The sequence below is a fragment of the Stegodyphus dumicola genome, chromosome X2 (assembly GCF_044657685.1).
Source record: "Stegodyphus dumicola isolate Sdum_Otavi_A_Nest chromosome X2, ASM4465768v1".
Lineage (NCBI taxonomy): Eukaryota > Metazoa > Arthropoda > Arachnida > Araneae > Eresidae > Stegodyphus > Stegodyphus dumicola.
Window position 1 is genome coordinate 30,101,343 of NC_140781.1, and position 23,074 is coordinate 30,124,416.

The 23,074-nt window shown below is 30.9% G+C and overlaps 1 protein-coding gene across 3 annotated transcripts in view; it reads right to left on the reverse strand.

The window, feature by feature from the left end:
• The window catches only part of Mrgn1 (Mahogunin ring finger 1), a 72,109-nt gene that overhangs the window by 16,991 nt on the left and 32,044 nt on the right, over nt 1-23,074 (reverse strand). For all 3 annotated transcript variants that reach the window (XM_085809343.1, XM_085809342.1, XM_085809341.1), the window contains exons 7-12: nt 6,368-6,525; nt 5,446-5,691; nt 5,232-5,328; nt 4,972-5,038; nt 4,541-4,838; nt 3,133-3,307 (exon numbers count right to left, since the gene is read on the reverse strand). In XM_085809343.1, the coding sequence (XP_085665469.1) occupies nt 3,133-3,307; nt 4,541-4,838; nt 4,972-5,038; nt 5,232-5,328; nt 5,446-5,691; nt 6,368-6,525 (1,041 nt within the window). The remainder of the gene's footprint in view (nt 1-3,132; nt 3,308-4,540; nt 4,839-4,971; nt 5,039-5,231; nt 5,329-5,445; nt 5,692-6,367; nt 6,526-23,074) is intronic.

Sequence of the window (23,074 nt, forward strand, 5' to 3'; positions counted from 1 at the left end):
TTTCCACAATCTCTGATGTTCTGAAAAAAAAAAAAAAAAAAAAAAAAAAAGGATATAGCTCTATCATGGTCTTGACAATTTGATCATTGATTGAAGATGGCTATCTAGGTTGGGTTACCATTAAGGGAGAAATCGCTTACGGTATGACCTGAAACTGAATTTTCAACAAAAACTCGCTAAACTGCGACAAGCTTATGTAGCATTTCTTCCTTATTGGACTTCATAGAAACTTATTGGAATTATAGAAATGAACTTTAGTGGTAACCATGCTAACATGATCATGTCTCACTTAATAATGATATGAGGCACTTTTGTTTCAGTTAATTTAGGAGTACATGTACATAAATGCAATGATAAAGAGAGACAATCATGTGTCTCATATGAACATGTAATTACATGCTGAAATTTAAAATAACATTATCAAATAGAATATTTCTGGTAGATCTTGTATATACACATCTCAGTTTTTAAACCTGTAAGAACATCAATGGCTTTAGCACCATGAGCACATAAATGAAGTATTGAATATGCCAATGTTGCTTTAATTTTATTGCCAAACTTTTAATTGATATGCATTCTGAATGCAATATCAAGTAATATATGACAAGTATGAAATTCAGGGGGACTACTTATAATTAGTTTGAACAAATTAATACCAAATGACTTAATTAAGTTAAATTTGCTCAAGTATAAATTGCAAGCTAAAAAATCAGTTTTTTTCTTCTCCTTTCTTTTGTAATTTAATAAAATGAAGAAATATTTCTTATTTGTTGAAACATCATGGCGGTTCTAATGCATTTTACACATAAAATTTTCCTGTTTCCTACCATAAGTCAAGCAAGGATTTCACTGTCTTCAAGTTAAATGCAGACATGAGAAAGAGCTGTAGGTAGTCAGAATGGTGCAGAATAAGATATTTCTTTTTGTAAAATGAAGTGTAAAAAGAACTCTATAAAATGAAGTTGTAAGCAGAAAAAATTTCAATTATATAAAAAAAATAATTATTTGAAAATTTAAAATTATTTGAAATTTGATTATTTATTAAAAATAAATTATTTGAAAAGTGAAAAACTTATTTACTGAAAAAAATTTGCACAATATTTATTAAATATCAGCAAATGTTTTCATCTATTAAATACATATTAACTTCAACTCGGATATTACAGAATACACAGATTCTTAGGATCTGGGAGTTCATGTTATGGGACAGTAATCCAAGAGGGAGAAGGGGAAACTCCACATTCTGAGGCTAAATACTAAACTACTAATTCTGAAGATGCAAATAAAATTATAAAAAGAGAACTAAAATTTTGATATTTCTACAACATACAGCAACAATGATTTTTGGCCCTCAATGTTTTTAAAAAAGCAATTTTCTTTACAATTATAATGCAACTAATTTATCACTCAACAATTAAAATTGCATTTAGAAAAGTTTTTACATGTGTTTGCGTTATGTAGGGGATGCTTATGCTATAAGTTTGTAAAAGTGCTTGTAGACATTATACTGCAGGCAAATTAATGATTGCTAGTAGAATACTTTACCCTCCCCCCCCCCCCCCCGGTGCAAGAATTTTGCATCATTTTTCATAAAACTTATTTTTCACAATACTTCTTAAAACCCTCGCTGCGCATCCTGCGATTTCCATAGGCAATGTAGAAGTAGCAAAACTTGCGCAACCCGTGATTTTCCGCGGGGATGAATTTTTGCAGTCTATTTAACTTGCAATCTGCTCTTTCCCCCGTTCAAGGTTTCCTTTCGGCTTTTCTGTGATGTTTCATTGTTTATTTAGATGTGGGCTAACAGATGGCATTAGTTGTCCACATTTCTGCCAAATAGACAAGAATACGTAATGTAGCATTCTGCGTGTGCTTTTCAGGTAGGCAGGAAGCGTTTCGTGAGTGAAATAACCTATATTCCTGATGATATTTCCGACACTGATAGTAATTCTGACTCTGATTTTAAGTATAATGAAGATAGTTATAGCGAAACCGATGAGAATTTTTCGGATTCCTTAGCAGATAGTGATGAATCTGAAAATTCAGTTTCTATTGAAAACATTCGACAGTGGTGCAAAATTGATATACATGATTTGATTTATTGAAAAAAATTGATATATATAATATATAGTATATATGTTTTACCTTTGTATTTTATAAAATAAATCATAATTTAACCAATATTAATTTTCTAAATTTTCCTTTTATATCCTTATTCTTCACTTTCAGTATTCTGACAACCTTTTTCTATGATCTAATTCTATATTGAAAAAAACTCTTTCACAAAAATTTGTGTATATTTTAACTCTAATAATATTTTAACTCTAACTAAGGCTAATACATGTAGATTTGAAATATATAATAAAATAAATACACAATTTTTGAACCTATTTTAATAAAAAAAAAGTACGCAGTGAGAGGGTTAATAGTTTTCTTCCTGTATATGCTGTTAATCTTCTGGAACGAAACAGAAAAAGTATCTTAAATATCAGCTTTTTGCAAATTAAGTGTATTCACTCTATTGCAAGTTGAAAGTCAGAAACAATAAACAGAAAATGACAGACAGAGGTGATTCCAAATGTTTTTCACACTTAAAGGCCTTTGGGTGAATAGGAATTACATAATTACAAGGAATTACGTAATGGTATTGCCCTTTTTCTGAAATGAGTAGCCTTCATTCATTTTATTGAATGGTGCATACAGAAACCTATACCAAGAACTACTGGAAGAAATTTCTTACTATCTTCAGGTAAAGAATGGAATGGCAAGCAAAATATGATGATATTATTTTGTGTCAGTTATTAATTTTAGCAGAAATTATCTCAGCAACCGGAACATTATCACCTTCAGCTCAGGAAGCCAGTAACTTATTAATAACTAATGCTGGGAACTTTTTTTATATTCAGTAAATGAGTTAGGCTTTAAAATAAAGCATCGGATAACAATCAGAAACCTGAATTTCGAGTTGTGGACATTTTAAAAAAAAATTTGGAATATGGGGTTCACAACTCTTTCATATATCAATAATTACAGTTGAGGATTCACTGCAGCTGTATATGTTCTGATGGGGCAATTTGCTAATTAAATTTAGTACAATGTACAATAAACTTAGAGTATTACAGAAATTTTTACCTTTACTAGATTTTTCACAAAGATGCAAAGAATGGGGTGTAGAGAGTGAAATGGGACTGCTTCTACTGCAAGGCCTGCTTGTTTTTGGTGATGATGAAGTAGTGGCTGAACTTTCTTCCATAGCAATATTACTTTCCAAAAGGGACCTTGTTTCTGCTAATTCAGCATCCTTTTCCTAAAAAAAATATTAAATATAATATTAGAAATACAGATATGAGGAATACAAAATGATAAAAAGGAAAGCTAAACGAATGGATTACATAGGCAGCATTTTGGGCTATGCATTATTTGTTTCTTTTGCATTACTTCTTATTTATGAACTTATTAATTTCTATAGTTACAAAAATAATGCTTCTTCAAATAAAATTTAGAATGGAAGAATTTTTAGAATCATGTATGTTAAAAGATGAATGCAAAAAATGACAAAAGATTATATTTAAATGGCACACAAAATTTCAACTAAAAAAAAAATCTTTAGAAAGCTAAGTCTTTACATGAAGTTAAAATATATTGTTATAAATTCACATAACTTTTATAAAACAATTGCTTTCATTTATTAACTTCAAATTCAATTTTGTTTCATCAATTAAACTTAAAAATACCTATTTTTATCCCATACTCTGCTATCAAATTTTGATAAATTTGTTTCATCAATAAAACTTGCAAATACCCATTTTTATCCCATACTCTGTTATCAAATTTTGAAAGCTGATACAACCAGAGCTTTTTCATACTTAAAGGCCTTTGGGTAAAAGATGCACAAGAATTATTGAACAATCAGAGTACCAGAGTATTAAGATTATTTAAACAATCAAAAATTCAGTAAATGTTGCAACAACCTCTCAGGTTTTGGGATTTGGACTTGGGTTTTAAAGAATACATATTCTTGGTATCAGAGATCATGCACATTACAGAACCTAAAGTATGGGAGAGGCAGACTCCACATTCAAAGCTTAATTACCAAACTGTTAATCAAGAAGAGATTAAGATATTATAGAAGAAGTAAAATTTTGAGATTTCTAAAATTACAGACACATCAATAACAATTTTTGGTCCTTATTTTTCAAAAGACCAATTTCTGTACAACTATGAGGTAAATAATTTATCACTCCGTAATTTAAATTGTATGAACTAATACTGTGAATGGTTATCACAACCACATTTAATACTGAACACCTTAAGAGAGAAAACACATAAATATACAATAATTTACAAAATAAATCATAAAAATCATTTTTAAGATGTTATGTTATACTGTAACATTTATTAATTAGTTGAAAGAAGAAAGCTATATAGCAGCTTTGCAAAGTGAGACATAAGTTTTGTAGTCAGTAAGTATTATGTTAAACTTTTTATACTAAAATATATACTCTTTATGACTAACAATAATTATATTAATAATACTTACCATTTTACGTTTTGCACCACCAACTTCATTCACAATCTGCATGGAGTTAGCTAGCAATCGCATTTTTTCTGGAGCAGATGATGTTCGAAACCCTTTTCTATGTCTTCTGCCTTCACTTCTTGTCAAAGAAAGAGATTCCGTTTTTAGAACAGTTTTATCTGGAGAAATCATTGATGCTACGACAACTTCAGGAACTGAAGTACCTTCTAAACTTCCTTGAAGCTTATCAGAAGATAAATCATCTTTATCAGAACTAGCATTCTCACCAAGTCTTAGAGAAGCAGTACTTGAATGATGTCTGCAAGTTTGAAACATTAATTCCGATTTAATGCAATAATTATATTTATACATAAAATTCTACTTATGATCTGACAACTTATGCCGTAAAATATCAATATCCTTAATGACTGAATTTTGCAATTTCTAATTACCTCTCTAAATGACGATGCTTCTGACGGAGATCTGGGCTGTTTGCAAAAGGAGGAATAGGCTGAGGAACTAAACAGTACATACACATAATGTAATTATTGATGAACAAAACATGTAACGAAAGAACAATTACAATTTGAATCAAACTCTTATTTTTTAACTTCTGCATTAAATTATGAATTTAAGTACATTAAAATTGCATATTTATACTTTGTTTCAATAATTTAAATCTATCACTAGAATACTAAAATTAAGAAGCTACCAAATGATGGGACAAGAGGTGCAGATGGCTGAACAGGTCCGTTCAGAGCTTCAATGAGTGACACAGGTTCATATCCAGGAGGTATGTCTTGAGAAGGCTAATCAAAATGCATATATTTATATAAACATACATGAAATAAACATACAGCATCAGAGAAAATAAAAAATGTAAATGAATTTGAATTGTAAATCATATGAAAAATTGAGAGGTTTACTTGGTTTTCAGCATTGTGGCCAACTTGTGGTATGGCAGCATTAGATTTCCTTACAGCTCTTATTTGCAATAATGCACGAAAAGGAGCACGACAAATGGGACAATTATTCGCTTGATAACGCAATGAATCTGCACAACTGACACATAAGCAAAGATGACGGCAAGGCAAAATCAGAGTATCTCTCGCATCACTCATGCATATCACACATTCCGAGCCACTGTCCTCAACATCTTCATCAGTTGCATCCTGGAGAAACATACAAATTTGCTGTCAATTGTACATGCTTTTTAAAAGGTAAATTATCTATATTGCAGGGTCTAAGTTTTGCATTTAGTTACTTAGATGTTTGGCTTATGCCTTAAAAATATTTTCTGAAATTTCGATATAAAGGCTGGATTACAAAGTTAAACCTTCTTTAGATGCAAACGAAAATTTTCTCGTGTAACAATAAAATTTTTGTTAAGGGGGTATTTAAGTAAGCCTTACTTTTTTCATTTTGGCCCTCACTTTTTAAGACAGCAATATTCCATATAACTATTAAGAGAGACCACATATAAAACAATCACAAAATACAGGATAAAAATGAATTTTCAAGATGCTATGTTAAATTATAAAATCTATTTAGTTAAAAGTACAAAGTATTACAAATGTTTTTTTGCAGAGAGACATGAATTTTGGTATCAGTATGCATATATATATATATAGATATGCTCTTTATAATAAAAGTTGGGAAAGGAACAGGCAATGCATTGCAATTTGCATAACAAATCATACAAAACATTATTTAAACACAGGAAATCTCAAAAATGCATTAAAAAAGATAAAAAATTAATTTTATACAAATAATACATGTTTGTCTGTTAACAATATGTGTACAACATAAGTACCAGGTTTTTCAGTAAATACAATGCAAGTAATTTACCTTTGATTGATAAACATTCTTATTTTCAATGCCATATATTTCTTGCAGAAGATAACAAAGACCATCAACAAACAACTTCTGTTTCAAAGGTTTAAGAGTATATGTTCCATCAACATTTTTTTCAACTACAGCTATAACCACATGAGACTGCCGCGGTTCTAAACAAAAATTAAAAATGTTAAGAGGGGAAAAAAAAATTAAAATTACAGAAAGTTAAATTACATTTCAAGATAATATGTTACATTTTCAGTTACAGACCATTGTTTTAATATTATTGTATATTAATTAAAGAGTATTTAACATTTTAAAATACGGTTTATCCATTTTCAATGTAAATAATATTTAAACAATTCTTTTGTTCACTCATCTTTTTCCTTAATATTTAAACATGTTCATTCTTGACAGCTTAAGTTCCTCACATTTCCTATGTGTTTTGGCAGCATACATATGGAACATAAACTTAATGTGATCTTACATACCTGTAAACTACTACTTTTCCAAATATTGAGAAATCAATTTTCTTTGCAACAGAAGGCTTTTTAGCAACAATAATTTTGGTACTTTCTGATAATCTGCACTGTCCTGAAAAAGTATTCATGTTGTAACATGCTACATGACTAAATAAGCAACCTACGACCTTAGCAAAATGAATTTATGCAATAACCCAGGCATGCAGATGCATGCAACACAAGCACAAGAGCCATTAATGCTTGTTTTTGTTGCATCTGGTTTTTTTCCCTCCCTGGAAGGCATCAAAATGAGACCATGAAATTTGTTGAGCGATGAAAAAAAACATTGCATTCCTTCAGAAATATGGCAGTTTGCATAAGAGTAGAGAATTAAAAAGTTCACATTTTATGAGGTTGTAACTTCATAAATGACCAAATTTTATGGATCAAAATTTTCGCACCGATGGCAAATTTGTGAAATTCTTTGATTTTTTTAAAGCAAAAACAGATGACTGTGTACATGGGTTGGTTTATTTTATAAGGCAAAGCAAGCTAGGACTTGCTGCCTAAAGGAAGGGATGCATTTGTGGATGGAAGCATCTAACAGAAAATTCCTTTCTAAGGGGAAGTAGCTCATTTCTATATTACACATGGGGAAAACCATAAAAAAATCCATGCAGCCAAGCCCATTTGCCAGGAATAGAACACTGATAGAAATACTAGTGTTCAGCAACTCTAACACTTGGCAGCTAGTGGTCACATGTCTAATGGAAAAAACAACAGTGTGTGCAAGGCTAAATTTGCATAATTCTCTGATTTTATTTAAGCGAAAACAGATTCCTGTGAACCTGAAGAAACAGAAAGCATGCCCAGAACAGGCTCAGGATGCAGTTTCGGCAATCCTGATTTTATTTTTAAGCTGTGCACATAGGGAACACAGCACCAAAAAAGTGTTTTGTTATGGATAGTTCTTGGATTTTTAATTTTGTTAATTGCTTGCTGTTTCATGTAATTTTTAGTGTGGTGCCGTTTTTGAATATAGCTGTTGTCTTTCACCTCTTGATAAAAAATTAGCTGCTAAAGACTGGCAACTTTTGGGGAGGGAGTTGTGAGTAATAAGCACTTTAATTTCTCATTAGGTTTTAATCTTATCCTATTAATATCAGCAAACAGGGCTCTGACACTTGGAGAATGAGAAAGGGAAAGTTCATTTGTAAAACATTATCACAAAAGTAAATATAAGTTTTACATCATGATTTCATATTTAAAAATTCAGGGAAAGCAAGCACAGTTTTATAGAAAATATGATTAGCAGTTCAAATTTAAACATATTGTCACATGTATTTAAATTTATCAATAACAAATATTTCAATTACATTGTTACTTTAAAAGAGCAAATACATAACAATATTATCCTTGTTAAAGATCAACAAAGAAAAATCACTGGAAATTAACCCTCTGACCGGCAATATAAGGCTAATATATATATATGCAGCCTTATATTCAAATATATATATATATTTAACAAATATACAATAATACATATATATATTTAACAAATATTCTCTCATTGATATAAAGTTAATTTAAATTTGAATTATGAAAATTTAATTGTATACAAATAAAAGATTAATTATTGCTGTGAACTAATTTGCAATATCATTTAAGTTCAGAGAGCATATGTAAATTAAGTGCAAGTACCATGAACAAATATTTCATAATTCAAAAAATTACTCCTAAAAATTTAAAGAATTTTTAAGACTAAATTAATTTGCATAAAGTGAATAATTGTTGAGCAGGCAAGAGACAGATCTCTTCAAGGGGAAGTTGCATACAAACCTAACTCTTCAATTACTCAATTCCTGTTTCGTCATCCATATAGGCATGAGTAAAATATTATTCAAAACCAAAAGTAAAAACCAAATGTAGTGAATTGCTTAAGTAAGAAATTTTATCTATTAAAGAATTTCGAGAAATTTAATAAGCAAATTAACTAGGAAACAAAATTATTAATTAAAAGTACATTGTTAATGTAATTAAAAGTTCAAACCCAAAGTAATTTAGAAACCCTTGCCTACTGGAACTTCCCTGACATGAATTATGCTTGTAAACCTAAATAAACTAAATACAGTCTATAAAAATAATACTAAAAAGGAAAGTAAATAGTTAAGTTTTAATTTAACTTACCTTGTAATTACATATTTTGTACGCCGAAGAGTGGAGCAGCATTTGCTAAACAAAATGAGGTTGAGTAGTTTATTACTGCTGTGTAAATAAAGGGCACTAATACTATGCAAAGTAGAGTGTTAAGCTGCTACCTATGTGACCTATTGTAAAAACTTATGCTGTAAACTCTAAAGTAATGTAAAATGTAAAATGCTTGTTCCGTGTGAAAAAATGTTGTTAACTGTTAAGGATTGTAAAAATATAAGTTCAAAAAATGTTTTTTGAAGTTCGAAAATTTTAATGAATTAAAAGTTTGAATAAATATTTTAATTCAATTCACTTAAATTAATTTAAAATTTGAAGAATTTGAAAAATTTTAATGTTTGAATTTTTTTTAAATTCAAAAATTGAAAGAAATGGATTATGATTTTATTGTAAGAAATTTTTTAAATTAAACTGAATTTATTAAAACTGAAGTTCTACAATAGTTCTATCAAAACTTTAAGTAAATACTGGCCAAAGGTAAGGAAAATTAGAATAAGATAGAAATCTTCACTCAAATCGGGCTATAATTGAGACTTTTGAAAAGAATTAGCCCTTCATTAGTAAAAGGAAAGAATCCAGTATTGATTAAAACATACATATTTACAAACACATTAACTAATAATTAATTAATATTTATAAGAATTAAGCCACTAACTCATCAAAATCCTCCATTACCCTCCAGTTAAGGTTTAAGGTAATGTTATACCATAAAGAGTCAAAAAACTAAATAGAAAAGTTAATGTCTGACATGATGACCTTTTTAATATAGATAATACTAATGACCTTTTTAATATAGAAATTGATAAATTGTGTTGGGACCATGGACCTTATAAGAGATAGACTAACCCAGTGGGCGAAACTTGCGTCACCCACATGTCCGCAAAAAAGAGTAGGGACGATCTGGCTTATTTTAACACGGAAACCTATGGCATTTGTATAACATAACTGTTTTTAATTATTAAATGTGATACGTTGTATAAGTGATGAGATTATGAAAGTCACAGTTTTTGCAAATAAGATTTAATATATCTCATTAAAGCCTTTTTTTTACTGCATTCTGCTAATTTTTTTCACACTTCTGGTACAAACATCTTTACTTTGGCAAAACATTAAAAATTCTAAATGCAAAACTTATGAACTTATTCCTGTGTACAAGTAAAGTAAAATTAAATAATATTGATAGCACATCATGCTTTGAAACAAATATAGTGAAATTAAACAAGCTCTGAGAGTTTTCTTTGATTTTATGAGTATTTTCAGGCAGTAGTTTTTAAAATTATTATAACATCACAAGACGATCATTTATTTGATTACATGATAATTACTTATTAACATTACAAGATGATTATTTATTTTAGTAGTACATAAAATTCGAATCATAAACTTTTCTGAGTGTAATGAGGAAAAAACAGATAAACTCTGGAAGCACTCACTCAGATTTGACTTTATATTACTCCCAAAGGAGCGTTTTTTGTAACACTTTGTGTGTTACCTTTTTATTAAATATCATGTTCTTTGCAAGCGAACCACATAAAATTCAATTCAAGAGCAATATCTCAAAATATTTGAAAATGGCATATCTTTAGAATTTCCGCACTGGAGATAAAAATATTATTTTTTGTACAGGGTTGCCATTGCTTGCTTTGAACTCATTGAGTTTGTTAATCAAAACTTCGTTAAAGTTACAAAATATGAAATGGATTAAAACAAATTCGAAATTAGGCCATCCACATGCCCATGTTCAGGTGAAGGATTACGTTACTCAAAATTTGATGGCTCTAAATTCAGACTTTTTTCACAATGCGAGAAACGTACATGCATTCATGCAAATTCTTCATTGTTTAATTTCTTTAAATATAATACAGGGGGATAATATTCGGTGGCAACAGTTTGCAAAGTAAAATGGACATTTATAATGAAACAAAGCAAAATGATGTTTCAAAACTAATAGCTTTTCTGAGCTGCCGCCCCTTTGGGCTAATCAAATAAATTCACAATAAATAAGAAACTTATGCAGAACTAGAAATAAATTAAAAAATAATCACTATAAAATACTAGCACAATTAATTATTACAGTTAAATAGAATTTTTAACATTAGAAAAAATGCATAAAAATTATTAAAGTGTTTATCACTATGATGTATTATGAAATATTATTGAAATAAAACTCCTTTGTAGAATATTATGCTATAATATTCACCTATAATTTTAAAAAAGCAGTACAATTAAGAATTTTATACAAAAACTTTCAAAAATCCATTTTTTTGGATTTTAGTATTTTTTCCTTCTTTACACCAATAAAAAGCATAAAAATTATAACAGAAAATTGTTTGTTTGAATTTCTCTATTAGTTCAGATTTAAAATAATTTTTTTAAAGAGAAGTAGATACAAATTTCCTTACAGCATAGGAAAAGCTAAAAAAATATCCAGACCTGAAAGCATGCAACAGCTTTATAATTATTTAGAACATTAATTATGCTTGATAAACATGCTAAATTTTTAAAAATGAATCTCAGTTTAAAAAAAAATAATATCTAAAAATTCTAATTTGTAAAATGAATCACTATCACCAGCTTTTTCTTGAAAATTATATGCGCTGCAATAGCCAACTATTGTTAAGTTTCTGCAAGTCGTCCCTACTCCTCCGGATGTGGTCAAGGCGACAACCGGAAATGCGTCAGGACAAGGAAGAAAACCCATTTGGGTTGGTCTATTTCTTATAAGGTCCATGGTTGGGACCTGGTTATTTACTTGAACATTAATTAATTTTATTATTTCTTCCTTTAAATCTATTTAAGTACATAAACATTTAATCTAATTATTTGGCTATAAAAAGTGTTACCTATTACTTTTCTAGAAATATTAGAGTTCCAATTAATAAGTTTGATAGTTTCAACCTGGAAATCCCTCCTTTTATCATATAATTTAATTTTGTTGTGTTTAATTATGAGCAGGTCTAGGTATTCAATATGATCTTGATTCGTATTAGTTCTATTAAGTGTTAAACTATTTGGATCAATTTTAAATTGTTCAATGGCAGAATCATTATTGAAAGTTATAATATCATCAATGTATCTAAATGTATTTGCAAATAACATGCATTCATTTTTACTCAAACCTAGTTGGAATTTATATTCATTAGCAAAAATAAATAGGTTTACATATTTGTGTAGAACTGTTTGCTCCCATTGCAATTCCTTTCACCTGCTGAAAGATTTTATTATTGAATTTAATGTAGTTATTAAATAATGTACAATGCCTTTAGCATGTCAGGAGAAAGTTGTGGTAGTTGCATTAAACTAGTACAAATTTCGTCCAATGGAAGAGAAGTATAAAGGTTTTCAAAGTCAAAGCAGTTAATGTTCTTGATTTCTAAACTTTTTAAAATTTATTGAGAAATGGATTGTTATTATAAATAATCCAACAATAGCTGTGCTGCTTGTTAATTAGTTGATGAATTAAAATAGATTTTTTAAAGTTTAATTGCAAAGATGTAATTTATATTCTTTTAATTATTTGTAACATTTGCTATAAATCTAAATTTGAGCGGTGATGTATGGAATTTAGGAAGAGCATAAAGATTTGCTGATTTATTTTAGTTAGATGGTTGTATAGTTTGTAGTTTCTTATGAATTGCTTTAAGCTTCTTTGCTATGACATTTTCTTCTGTATTGGTAAGTTTGCAAGTAATGGCATTATTCAGTTTAGTTTCAATTAGTGAGACATAAAAAAAATTTCAAATAATGCTGAAATTATTACTGGCTTTGTCAATTTTGGTGATTATGGATTTTTGTTTCAAATCTTGCACGGCAAATTGCTGTTAAATTCAATCCTTCAAATTCTTTACTTCATTTCTTCTAGTACTTCAGCTTTTCAAGCCATAAAAGCAGAATTTGGAATATTTAATTTGTTACTGGTCTTAACTATGAACTCGGCGAGATTTTTTTTCAAAACTTCTGAAACTGTGATTTTTGCCAATTTTCAGTGCTGGTCTAAATTTTGTGCCTTTTTTCATTAAATTTCTTAAAAGCTGGTGTTAAACTGCCAGTAATAATATGTTTATGAAACTAGTCTACATAGTCTTTATACTGAAGTTCTTTGCAGTATCAGCTACAGTGAAATTTTAACTCAATTTTTGAACAAAAAATTCTTAAAAACTGGGAATCTAAATGGTATTGCTAATTTAATTCACTCAAATTTGAATATTTAAAATGAAGTATTGTTATTAAAACAGATACTGTAAGTTAAAAAAAAATTAATAAAGTATTTTATAAAAGTTAGAACTAAGTGCATAATATATATATATAAATAAATTAATTAAAAGTAACTTAAAAAGCTATGCTATGACTATAAAAGCTATGCTATATAATGACTTGCACTAAAGCTGCAAAGTAATAAACCAATAATTCATAATAATTTACAATAAGAAAAACCTTCCATATACCATCTCCAAGGAACACAAATTCAATTTTAAACCATGAATGAAAAAATGTTTTTAGAATTAAATTAGTATTTTAAATAGTAATTTCAACTTCTCATTTAAAAATCTGCTAAAAAAAATTTTAATCGTAAAAATTCCAAAACCAAAAGTAAATATTGAAAAAGTAGTTATTGTCATTTATTGCAGAATAATCGACTTATCAAGGGGATAAACCAATCTACCATCAATTTACAACAACTAAATTAAGAAAGTGGTTCAAACCATAAGTCACAACTAATGCTCAATCCAAATAAAGACATTTGTCCATTTAAGCTAAAAGAATCTTGTAAAACAGTATAGTAAATAATTTTAAAGTTTCTCATTAAGAACACAATTAATATGAACGATATCCTTACTTTAGAAGAAATATTCCCTACACTCTCATTTTCTAATTCAAAAACAGAAGTAAACATATTAGGGCATTAAACGTTAATTCAAAATTAAAAGAAGATAAAAAATTATACAATCTTAAAATGAAAGTTTAAAACAAGTAGTTAATTAGAAATTTAAAGATCAAACTAGTAAGCTAAAATTAACAAATTTGCCTTCAAAATTTTAAAACCAAATGGCTGGAAATTTAAGTATTAAGTGATGGAAGTTTGAATCTAGCAAATAATTTGATGCTTACTTGGAAGTAAGATGAAACACTTCCTTAATTTAGTTTTTGTTCATTGATGGTAGACTGGTTTATCCCCTTGATATGTCGATTAACTGTTTGACTGCTACGCGGCGCAAAAGTGCTACGTTCATTTGTCTTGAAAACTGCGACGCAGTTAGTTATTTTAGAATGCACTCGTGTTACAAAGTACACGTGAGGTCAGACTGACTACGTTCACACCCACGGAGCAACAAAGACACACTGAAACTCGCAGCCTCTTTGCGCTGCATAGCAGTTTTCGAGAAATACGAACGCAGTGCTTTTGTGCCGCGTAGCACACAAACGATTAATCTGCGATCAAAGCAATCTACTTTTGGTTTCGGAATTTTTGCGATTAAAAATTTTTCTTAGCAGATTTTTAAACAAGTTGAAATTACTATTTAAAATACTAATTTAAATTCAAAAATTTTTTTTTCATTCATGGTTTTAAATTGAATTTGTGTTCCTTGGAGATGGTATACAGAAGGTTTTCTTATTATAAATTATTATGAAATATATATCAATATATATATACACACTGCTGGCCACCGTAAATGCAACACCCTGAAGAAGGAAGCATGCAAATAACATGAACTTTACAACATGCATTAGCGGAGGTGAGATATGCAAATGATTAGAATTTCAGCACAGACGCACATCACGCACGTGTAGCGCCACTTCAAAGCGCTATTTAAGGCTTGGAGCTTTCGATGATTTCAAGTTCAGCAATTGTGTTTTTCTAGTGTTTTTTTAAAAAAAAAAAAAAAAAAAAAAAAGAAGAAGATCAATTATGCCTCGTAGTAAACAGCGAGCATCGTTTGATCAAGTATCCGAAATCGACAGAGGAAGGATAGTGGCTTGCCGAGAGTGTGGATTATCTTTCAGGGAAATCAGTAGTCGTGTTGGACGAAACCAAACACCTGTAATGCGCATGTGACCGTTGGATGCAGGAGGGTACGACGGACCGACGTGTTCGATCACATCCACCTCAGTGCACCACTTCACGTGATGACAGGAACATTGTGCGCATGGCAGTGACGGATCGCTCAGTCACATCACAAACCAAAGAACAGCACATTCAGTCTGTAACGCATCATCCAGTGTCTGCGCATACCATTCGACGCCGTTTACAGCAGAGTGGTCTGCCCGCAAGACGTTCGTCGCTTTGTCTACCCTTGATGCAGAACCACAGACGTCTCCGCTGCCAATGGGGGATGAAAGAAGGATGTGGATGGCAGAATGGAATGAAATTGCCTTTACTGATGAGTCACGCTTCTGTCTGCAACAGCACGATGGTCGGATTCGAGTCTGGAGACATCTTGGAGAGAGGATGCTAAACAACTGCGTTATGCACCACCACACTGGTCCTGCACCAGGTGTTATGGTATGGGGCGGTATTGGATATCACTCTCGCACTCTTCTAGTATGCATTTCCGGTACTTTAAATAGCCAGCGCTACATCTGTGAGGTGTTGGTACCAGTTGTCCTTCCTTACCTTCAGGGCTTGCCCACAGCCATATTTGAAAAGGATAATGCACGACCACACGTGGCACGAATTGTCCAAGGGTCTTCGTCAATCGCCAGATTGAATTGCTTCCCTGGTCGGCTCGCTCTCCGATCTTTCACTGATAGACAACATGTGGTCCATGGTTGCTGAACAATTGACCCAGATTACATCCCAAGCTGCCACACCAGATCAACTTTGGCAATGTGTGGAAGCTGCTTGGTCTGCTGTACCCCGAAAGCACAATCAAAGTCTCTTTGACTCAATGACGAGGCGTGTGGCAGCGGTGATCTCCAACAATGGCGCCTACTCTTTCTACTGATTTTGGAAGGAACCACACTTCACAGAATTCTATAAATTTAATCATTTGATACTTGGTCAACATGTTATCTACTAAATAAATTTTGTTGTGATATCTCTTGTCTTTCTTGGTGTTGCAATTTGGGTGGCCAGCAGTGTGTGTGTGTGTATATATATATATATGGCTAAAGCATTTTTTGTGATGTCTGTAAGAATGTATATATACGTGCATCTGTCCAAGAAATCAAGGCATAAAGTACATAAACCCACGTAAAAAGTACCAGAGACATTTTGACATTAAAATCAAGAAAATAATTCTTCCTTATGTTATTTTCGAGAAATCTCTGCTTTCTTAGCAAAAACCCTAGCCAGTTAGGGTTAAATAGAATAAAGAATTCTGATTAAATCAGACATACTCCAGAGTAGGGAAAAGAGGATCTTAAAACACATTTCTGTAGTATTTTTAACTAGTAAGAAATACTATTGTGGTTACATTTTAAATACTTAAATGCTAAAATTCATTACTTCAGCAACCTCATTCATTTTTATGCATACAATATGAGTACTCGCAGAACATGGCTCTATTAGTTATGCCTGGCACAATGTTTGAAAAAAAAAAAAAACAAAGGGCAAATTACATCAGCAATATGAATATATACATATTGAGCTACTGAGTGTATGTACACATATATATATACAGGGTGTTTAATAGATCATGGGACAAACTTGGAGGGGTGGTGGAGCGTACTAAAACATGCATTTTTTGTATAGGAATGTAGGGTCTAAAGTGACGGGTTAAGGCAAAAATGCAAAAAAAGACACGAGAGGAAAATGTGTTTACATACAAAATCAATGCAAAGTGCTTCTTTGCAGCAGTACAGTATTCACAATAAATGTTCAAAAAAGGGAACACTAACAGTAATAGGAACTACAGCTGTGATTGGCTGGCAATGCAGCTGTAGAGAACTGGACATACCACGATCCGATGCATCAGAGGATCATTCGCAACTCTGATGTCGAGCATGATAGGCGAGTTCACGCACAGGGAAAAATCTGACATGCATCTCATGTATGGTGCTGCTAATGGGAATGGCAGAGCAGCACTACAGTTGTACCAGGAATGGTTTCCAAATGGGCGTATGCTGAAGCACACAATGTTCGAGAGGATGCATCAGTCTCTGTGCGAAAACGGGTCATTTGAAGCCACCTCTAACACTAGGAGTGGAAGAAGTGCACGACAACCACGCATTGAAGAATCTATCTTGAATATTGTGCTTGAATCACCTCAGACAAGTACAAGAGCTATTGTACGTCGTCTGCAGCTGAGTCATTCCACCGTTTGGACACTATTACATGAAAATGGTTTGCACCCATACCATTTGCAGAGAGTCAAAGCCTTGCAAGAGACAGACTACTCTCTTTGAGTTCATTTCTGTCACTGGTTCTTGCAGCAGTGTGCAGCGCAGGCAGATTTCTCATTGGATGTGCTATTCACGGATGAGGCAACTTTCTCACAGAACAGCATCTTCAATAGCCACAACATGCATGTGTGGGCAACTCATAATCCACACGTCCACATGCATTCCAAACCCGCTTCTCCGTGAATGTGTGGGCGGGTATTGTTAACGACTACCTCATAGGTCCATACCTCTTACCTGCACGTACAAATGGCTTATGTTGTCATATTTTTCTGCAAGAGGTGCTACCAGAATTGCTGCAGGATGTTCAGGCTGTCGTTCGTGATCGCATGTGGTTCCAGCATGATGGTGCACCAGCCCATAACCATGCGCAGGTCCACAATTACTTGGATAGGACATTTCCAGGCCGATGGATTGGCCGTGGTGGACCTGTTCACCAGATTTATCCAGCTTGGAATTTTTTATGGGGCCATCTGAAGAGCATCATTTACGAGACTCCCGTTGACTCACTGGAGGACCTCGTTGCATGACTATCCATTGCAGCTGCAAGCGTGTGCCAAATTCTTGTCGTTTTTCAAAATGCTTGTCAATCCCTTCTGCGATGTTGCTAAGCATGTATTACTGCTGGTGGTCGCAATTTCGAACATTTATTGTGAATATTGTATTACTACAAAGAAGCACTTTGCATTGATTTTGTACATAAACACATTTTCCTCTTGGGTCATTTTTTTGCGTTCTTGTCTTAACCCGTCACTTTAGACCCTACATTCCTATAAAAAGATGCACGTTTTAGTATGCTCTGCCACCCCTCCAAGTTTGTCCCATGATCTATAAAACACCCTGTATGTATAATACTTTGGATCCAGGACACTAGCAATTTGCTAAACGAAGGCAAAATGGCATGTTCACAGAGACATGCTTGAAGCCACTTAGGGTTGCTATGATTAGAGTTTGTGACAGTCTATTTTACAGTTATGTTACTGGCTGCTTCTGTACTGGCATGAAAATTGACACAGGATGGGGGTTGCCATTGGCATAAATTTTCTTACAGTGTGGCCCGTTTCAGAAAAATAAAATGACAGACAGTCATAGTGAAAACAATTTTGTTGTTTTCACTATGACTGTCACTATGTCTTCATTTTTTGTTGTTTCACTATGTCTTCACTATTTTGTCATGTTTCACTATGTCTTCATTTTTTGTTGAAGCATTTACATTCATTAACACCATTTTTAAACAAATAAATGGCATTCCTATGGGTACAAATGTATTGGCACTACTTTCTGACTTATACTTGTTTTCTAGAGACTTTTAGTCCTTTACGCTTTCAGATCAGCTTATCAATTAGCTCGTTTAAAAATCTGATACTAAGCACGAGTTTTTTTCTCTAAGTACTTATGAAGCAAAACAATATCATCTTTTAAGTTGTCAACTTCTGCACAGATTCTTTTTTTAAATTCTATTAATTTGATTAAGTACTGTTTTCTCTTTGACTTTCCTAGATATATTGGATGGCTAATTAACAAGTTTAATTGTATTAAAATTAAAAGTTCTTTTAGTAGAAACTTTAATTTTTTTTATAGATAATGACATGCAGATGAAAATATATTTGACCAAGTCAGTTTAAAATTTTTATCAAATACTTACAGGAGCATTGATATATAATTACTTTTAATAATTATGATTCCATAGAAAAAGTTCCAACCTATGCTTTTTGCTTAAAAATTCATTCAACAAGAAATATTTATAATATATTTTGATCTGCATATCATTAACTATAAAAAATTAAAACTTTCTGCTAAAAGAATTTTTAATTTTAATACAATTAAACTTATTAATTGGAAATCCAATATATCTAGGAAGGTCAAAGGAAACCCAACACTCAATCAAATTAATAGAATTAAAAAAATATCTGTGCAGAAGTTGACGGGTTAAAAGACGATACTGTTTTACTTACATAAGTACTTAAAATAACTTACACATGCTATTTAGTAATTATTTTCATAAAAAAGGCTGGTGCTGAATATAAAATTCTTAAACTAATAAGTTGATATGCTTATCTGAAACCATAAAGGAGGGTAGGAAAGGACATCTTGTTTGTTTTAAAGATTTGTATAGTTTGTAATTAAACTATAAAAGAAAAATTCTGCATATATTCTGGCCTCCATACTTTTTAGATGTAAAACTTATTTTTCCTTTTGCACTGATTTTCAGCCAGAGTTAATTATAAAACTATCAGTTTGGCTCTGCATTTTTTTTTTTTTTTTTTTACCAAACAATTTTTACAATGACATTCTGTCATTTTATTCTGCTGAAACCTGCCACACTGTAAGAAAATTCATTCGAATGGCAACCTCTATCCCGTCTCAATTTTCACACCAATACAGAAGAAGCCAGTAAACATAACTGTAAAATGGACTCTCACAAGCTCTAATCATGGCAATCCACAGCGGCTTCCAGTATGTCTCTATGAACATGCCATTTTAAAATGACCTTTGGAAAGTCTAATTTATAATTAATTTTAGCCTATTAATTTGTAAAAACCCAATGTTTATATTTATTTTTTACACTAATTGTAATTTATTGTCTATCTTCGCATCAGGGAATTTTTTCACATTTCTGAAATTATTTAAGATTTAAATTCTGATTTCATAAAATTGATTAGAAAATTTTAAATTGGTTCAGAAATGTGAATAGATGAAATGTGATTCTCATGAATTATTAATGATTGTATAGATTTCAATTACCCTTGAAAAGTCGGGATCATTCTATGGAATCAACAGCGATTCTCTTGTTTTATTGTTTAAATTTACTTTTTATTGATTTAGCATTTTAATCACAAATTCCAGTTTAATTAATTAGAAATACCAATTTCGGATTTCCATAATAGTACCTATTTAATGGCTAAATTATATTTCACATTTCTTAGGAGACAATTTTTCATTTATAAAATCTCCATTAAATAAAACTTTTAATATTAGCTCCAATAGTACAGGATTTTTTAAAAGTCCTATAAAAATAAATTTTGAAATTTCTTGAAGTTTTTCTCCTTGTATTTCTTCATAAATTTTATTAATAATGTCAGCACTTGTTAATGCTACTTAACATTAAATAGGACGTTTCAAAATTATCAAAGGAATTTTGTTCTTGAATTTTTCTAAAAAAACTTAACTGTAAAGTAGGCCAGCTTCGTTTTTACTTCAGAATATTGCTTTCATCAATCCAATTGAATTTCAAAAATGTTTTTACATGAAATGACTATCATGTAAATTTAACACCATGCCTCCTAATGACTCCCACTAAAAACCAATATCTTTGAAGAACATACAATTGTATTTACCTAACTGCTTGCAAAACATATAAAATCAAATATGTTGAACAAATGAAAAATAATCTTAATGTTAGAATTAATAATCATTGGTCCCAAATTAAAAAATACTCCAACTTTAATAACATGAATGACAAGCAAGACTTCTCTAAAAATAAAAATATTAGCACTGCACAGTTGGAACACTTTCAGTTATATGACTTCAATATTTATATTCAAAACCTTGATACTGTTACCAAACCTCAGAACAGATTATTTTAAGAATCACTGCTCACACTTAAAATGAAAATGCTTTACTCATATGGGCAACACATATATTCAGCATCAGAAAAAAAAACTACAACATTCCTTAACCTAGTGCCAATTCAACTTATTTTTTTTGGGGGGGGGACCCTGAAAGCTTTCAGATTCTATATTACGTGCAAATGGGCATTTTTTTAAACATTTTGTGTTCTACCTTTATTTACCAAATATCACAATCTTCACATTTAAATCATAAAATCAAATTCAACACCAATATCACAAAATATTCAAAAGAGCATATCTTTTAGAATTTCTGATACACAGTCTCGAGTGCTGAAGATAAAAAATCCCCCCCCCTCCCAATACAGAGTTGCCATTGCTCGCTTTGAAATCATTTGGGTTCTTAATCAAAAACTGATAAATTTTTACAAAATATGAAGCAGATAATAAAACAAATTCGAGATTCCAAATTTGAGCTTTCAGATGCCCATATTTGGGTGGAGATGTACATTATTCAAATTTTGATGGCTCTAGCTACCGTTGTTTTATCACAATGCAAGAAGCATACATACATTTATGCAGATTCTTCATTATTTAATTTCTTTAAATATAATACAGGGCTCTAATATTTGGTGGCAACAATTTAAAAAATGATTCGCTGTTTATAATTAACGCAAAATGCCAAAACGAAATTCATAGCCCTTCTGGGCAAACTGTCACTTTGGGCTAAAAAAAAAAAAAGGAAAATGAGGAAGTTACAAAAACAAAGAAAAAATTTTAATCTGTAAAAGACTTCAAACTTATGTTGAAAAATTTCTCAATATGGCAAATTTCATGAAAAAATCTAGTTAACTGGATGCAAACTTGTAATTGTAAATTCTTAATGTTCATTAAAAACTATTTTCAATTTCAATATACAAAGCTACATATTATTAAGGACCTGATTCTACATTTTTTTTTTAATATAAACTTCCAAATTGAAAAATAAACAGACATAAATATTACTTTAAATTACTTTTACCCTAAATATGACCAAATTAAATTTCACAAAATCTTAAAAAGTAACCAAAAGCACTTCCCAGCAATTACAGCATGCATCATACTATCTTTCAAATATTAAAAAACTTTAACCACTGTATTACTAACCACCACCATCATGATACTATAGCAGCTTGTTACTATACAATGATAGTATCTTCCGTATATCAACAAACATCATAAGCTTATCATCACAGGTAATTGAGAGATTGTCTAAGATCAACAATTAAGAGAACATAAAATTAGGAACTAAGTTTTATGACAGTCTACAGCATTAAAAACTTTCACTGCCTTCATAACACTGAAAGTAACCTCACTGAATTTATTATCAAAACAGCATACAAATTTATTTAACAAGTAGTACATTCTACGAATTGAAACAGAAGTTTTTAACAAAATAAAAATCAGATTAAAAAGTTAAAATTTTCAGGTAATTTAAATAGAAACAAATTGAAGCACAAAATACGAGTTTTTTAAAAAAAATTTACTATCACTAAAATAGATAAGGCAAGTAATAACTTCAGCATTATTTGAAAAAACAAATTACACCCAAATAACAGAAGCAGAATTCAATCAATCCATTACTTACAAAAAAAAAAAAAAAAAAAAAAAGGAAAGAAATCTTCATAATAAACAAGCTTAAAGCTTTTCACTGCGATCTTAAAATTTCATTTCCTACTGAAAACAATAAATTTTCTAACCTCTATGCTCTTCCCAAATTCTATAAAGCACCACTTAATTTCAGATATATTGCCAATGGAACTAAAAATTATAAAAAGAACATTTACTTTTTACTTGCAGAGCAACTTAAAATGGTTAATGACTTGATTTTTGGCTAGAGTAGATTCAAGGGTGCCCCTTGGATTATTGCTAAGTTGATGTTTCATTTATGGTAACCATTTATGGTAATTTATGGTTGAATGCTATGGAAACTCTATTACAACGTAATTGGTTGCATAATTGCGGTGAATTTGAATGATGGGAAAAGATTTGGAAAGGCTTGAGTGTGTTGGATTTTGGATAAGAAGTACGTTGTTATTTTGCGGTTTACATGGCAAAATGTGGTAAGATTAATTTGTAGTTTCTGTACGATTTGGAAC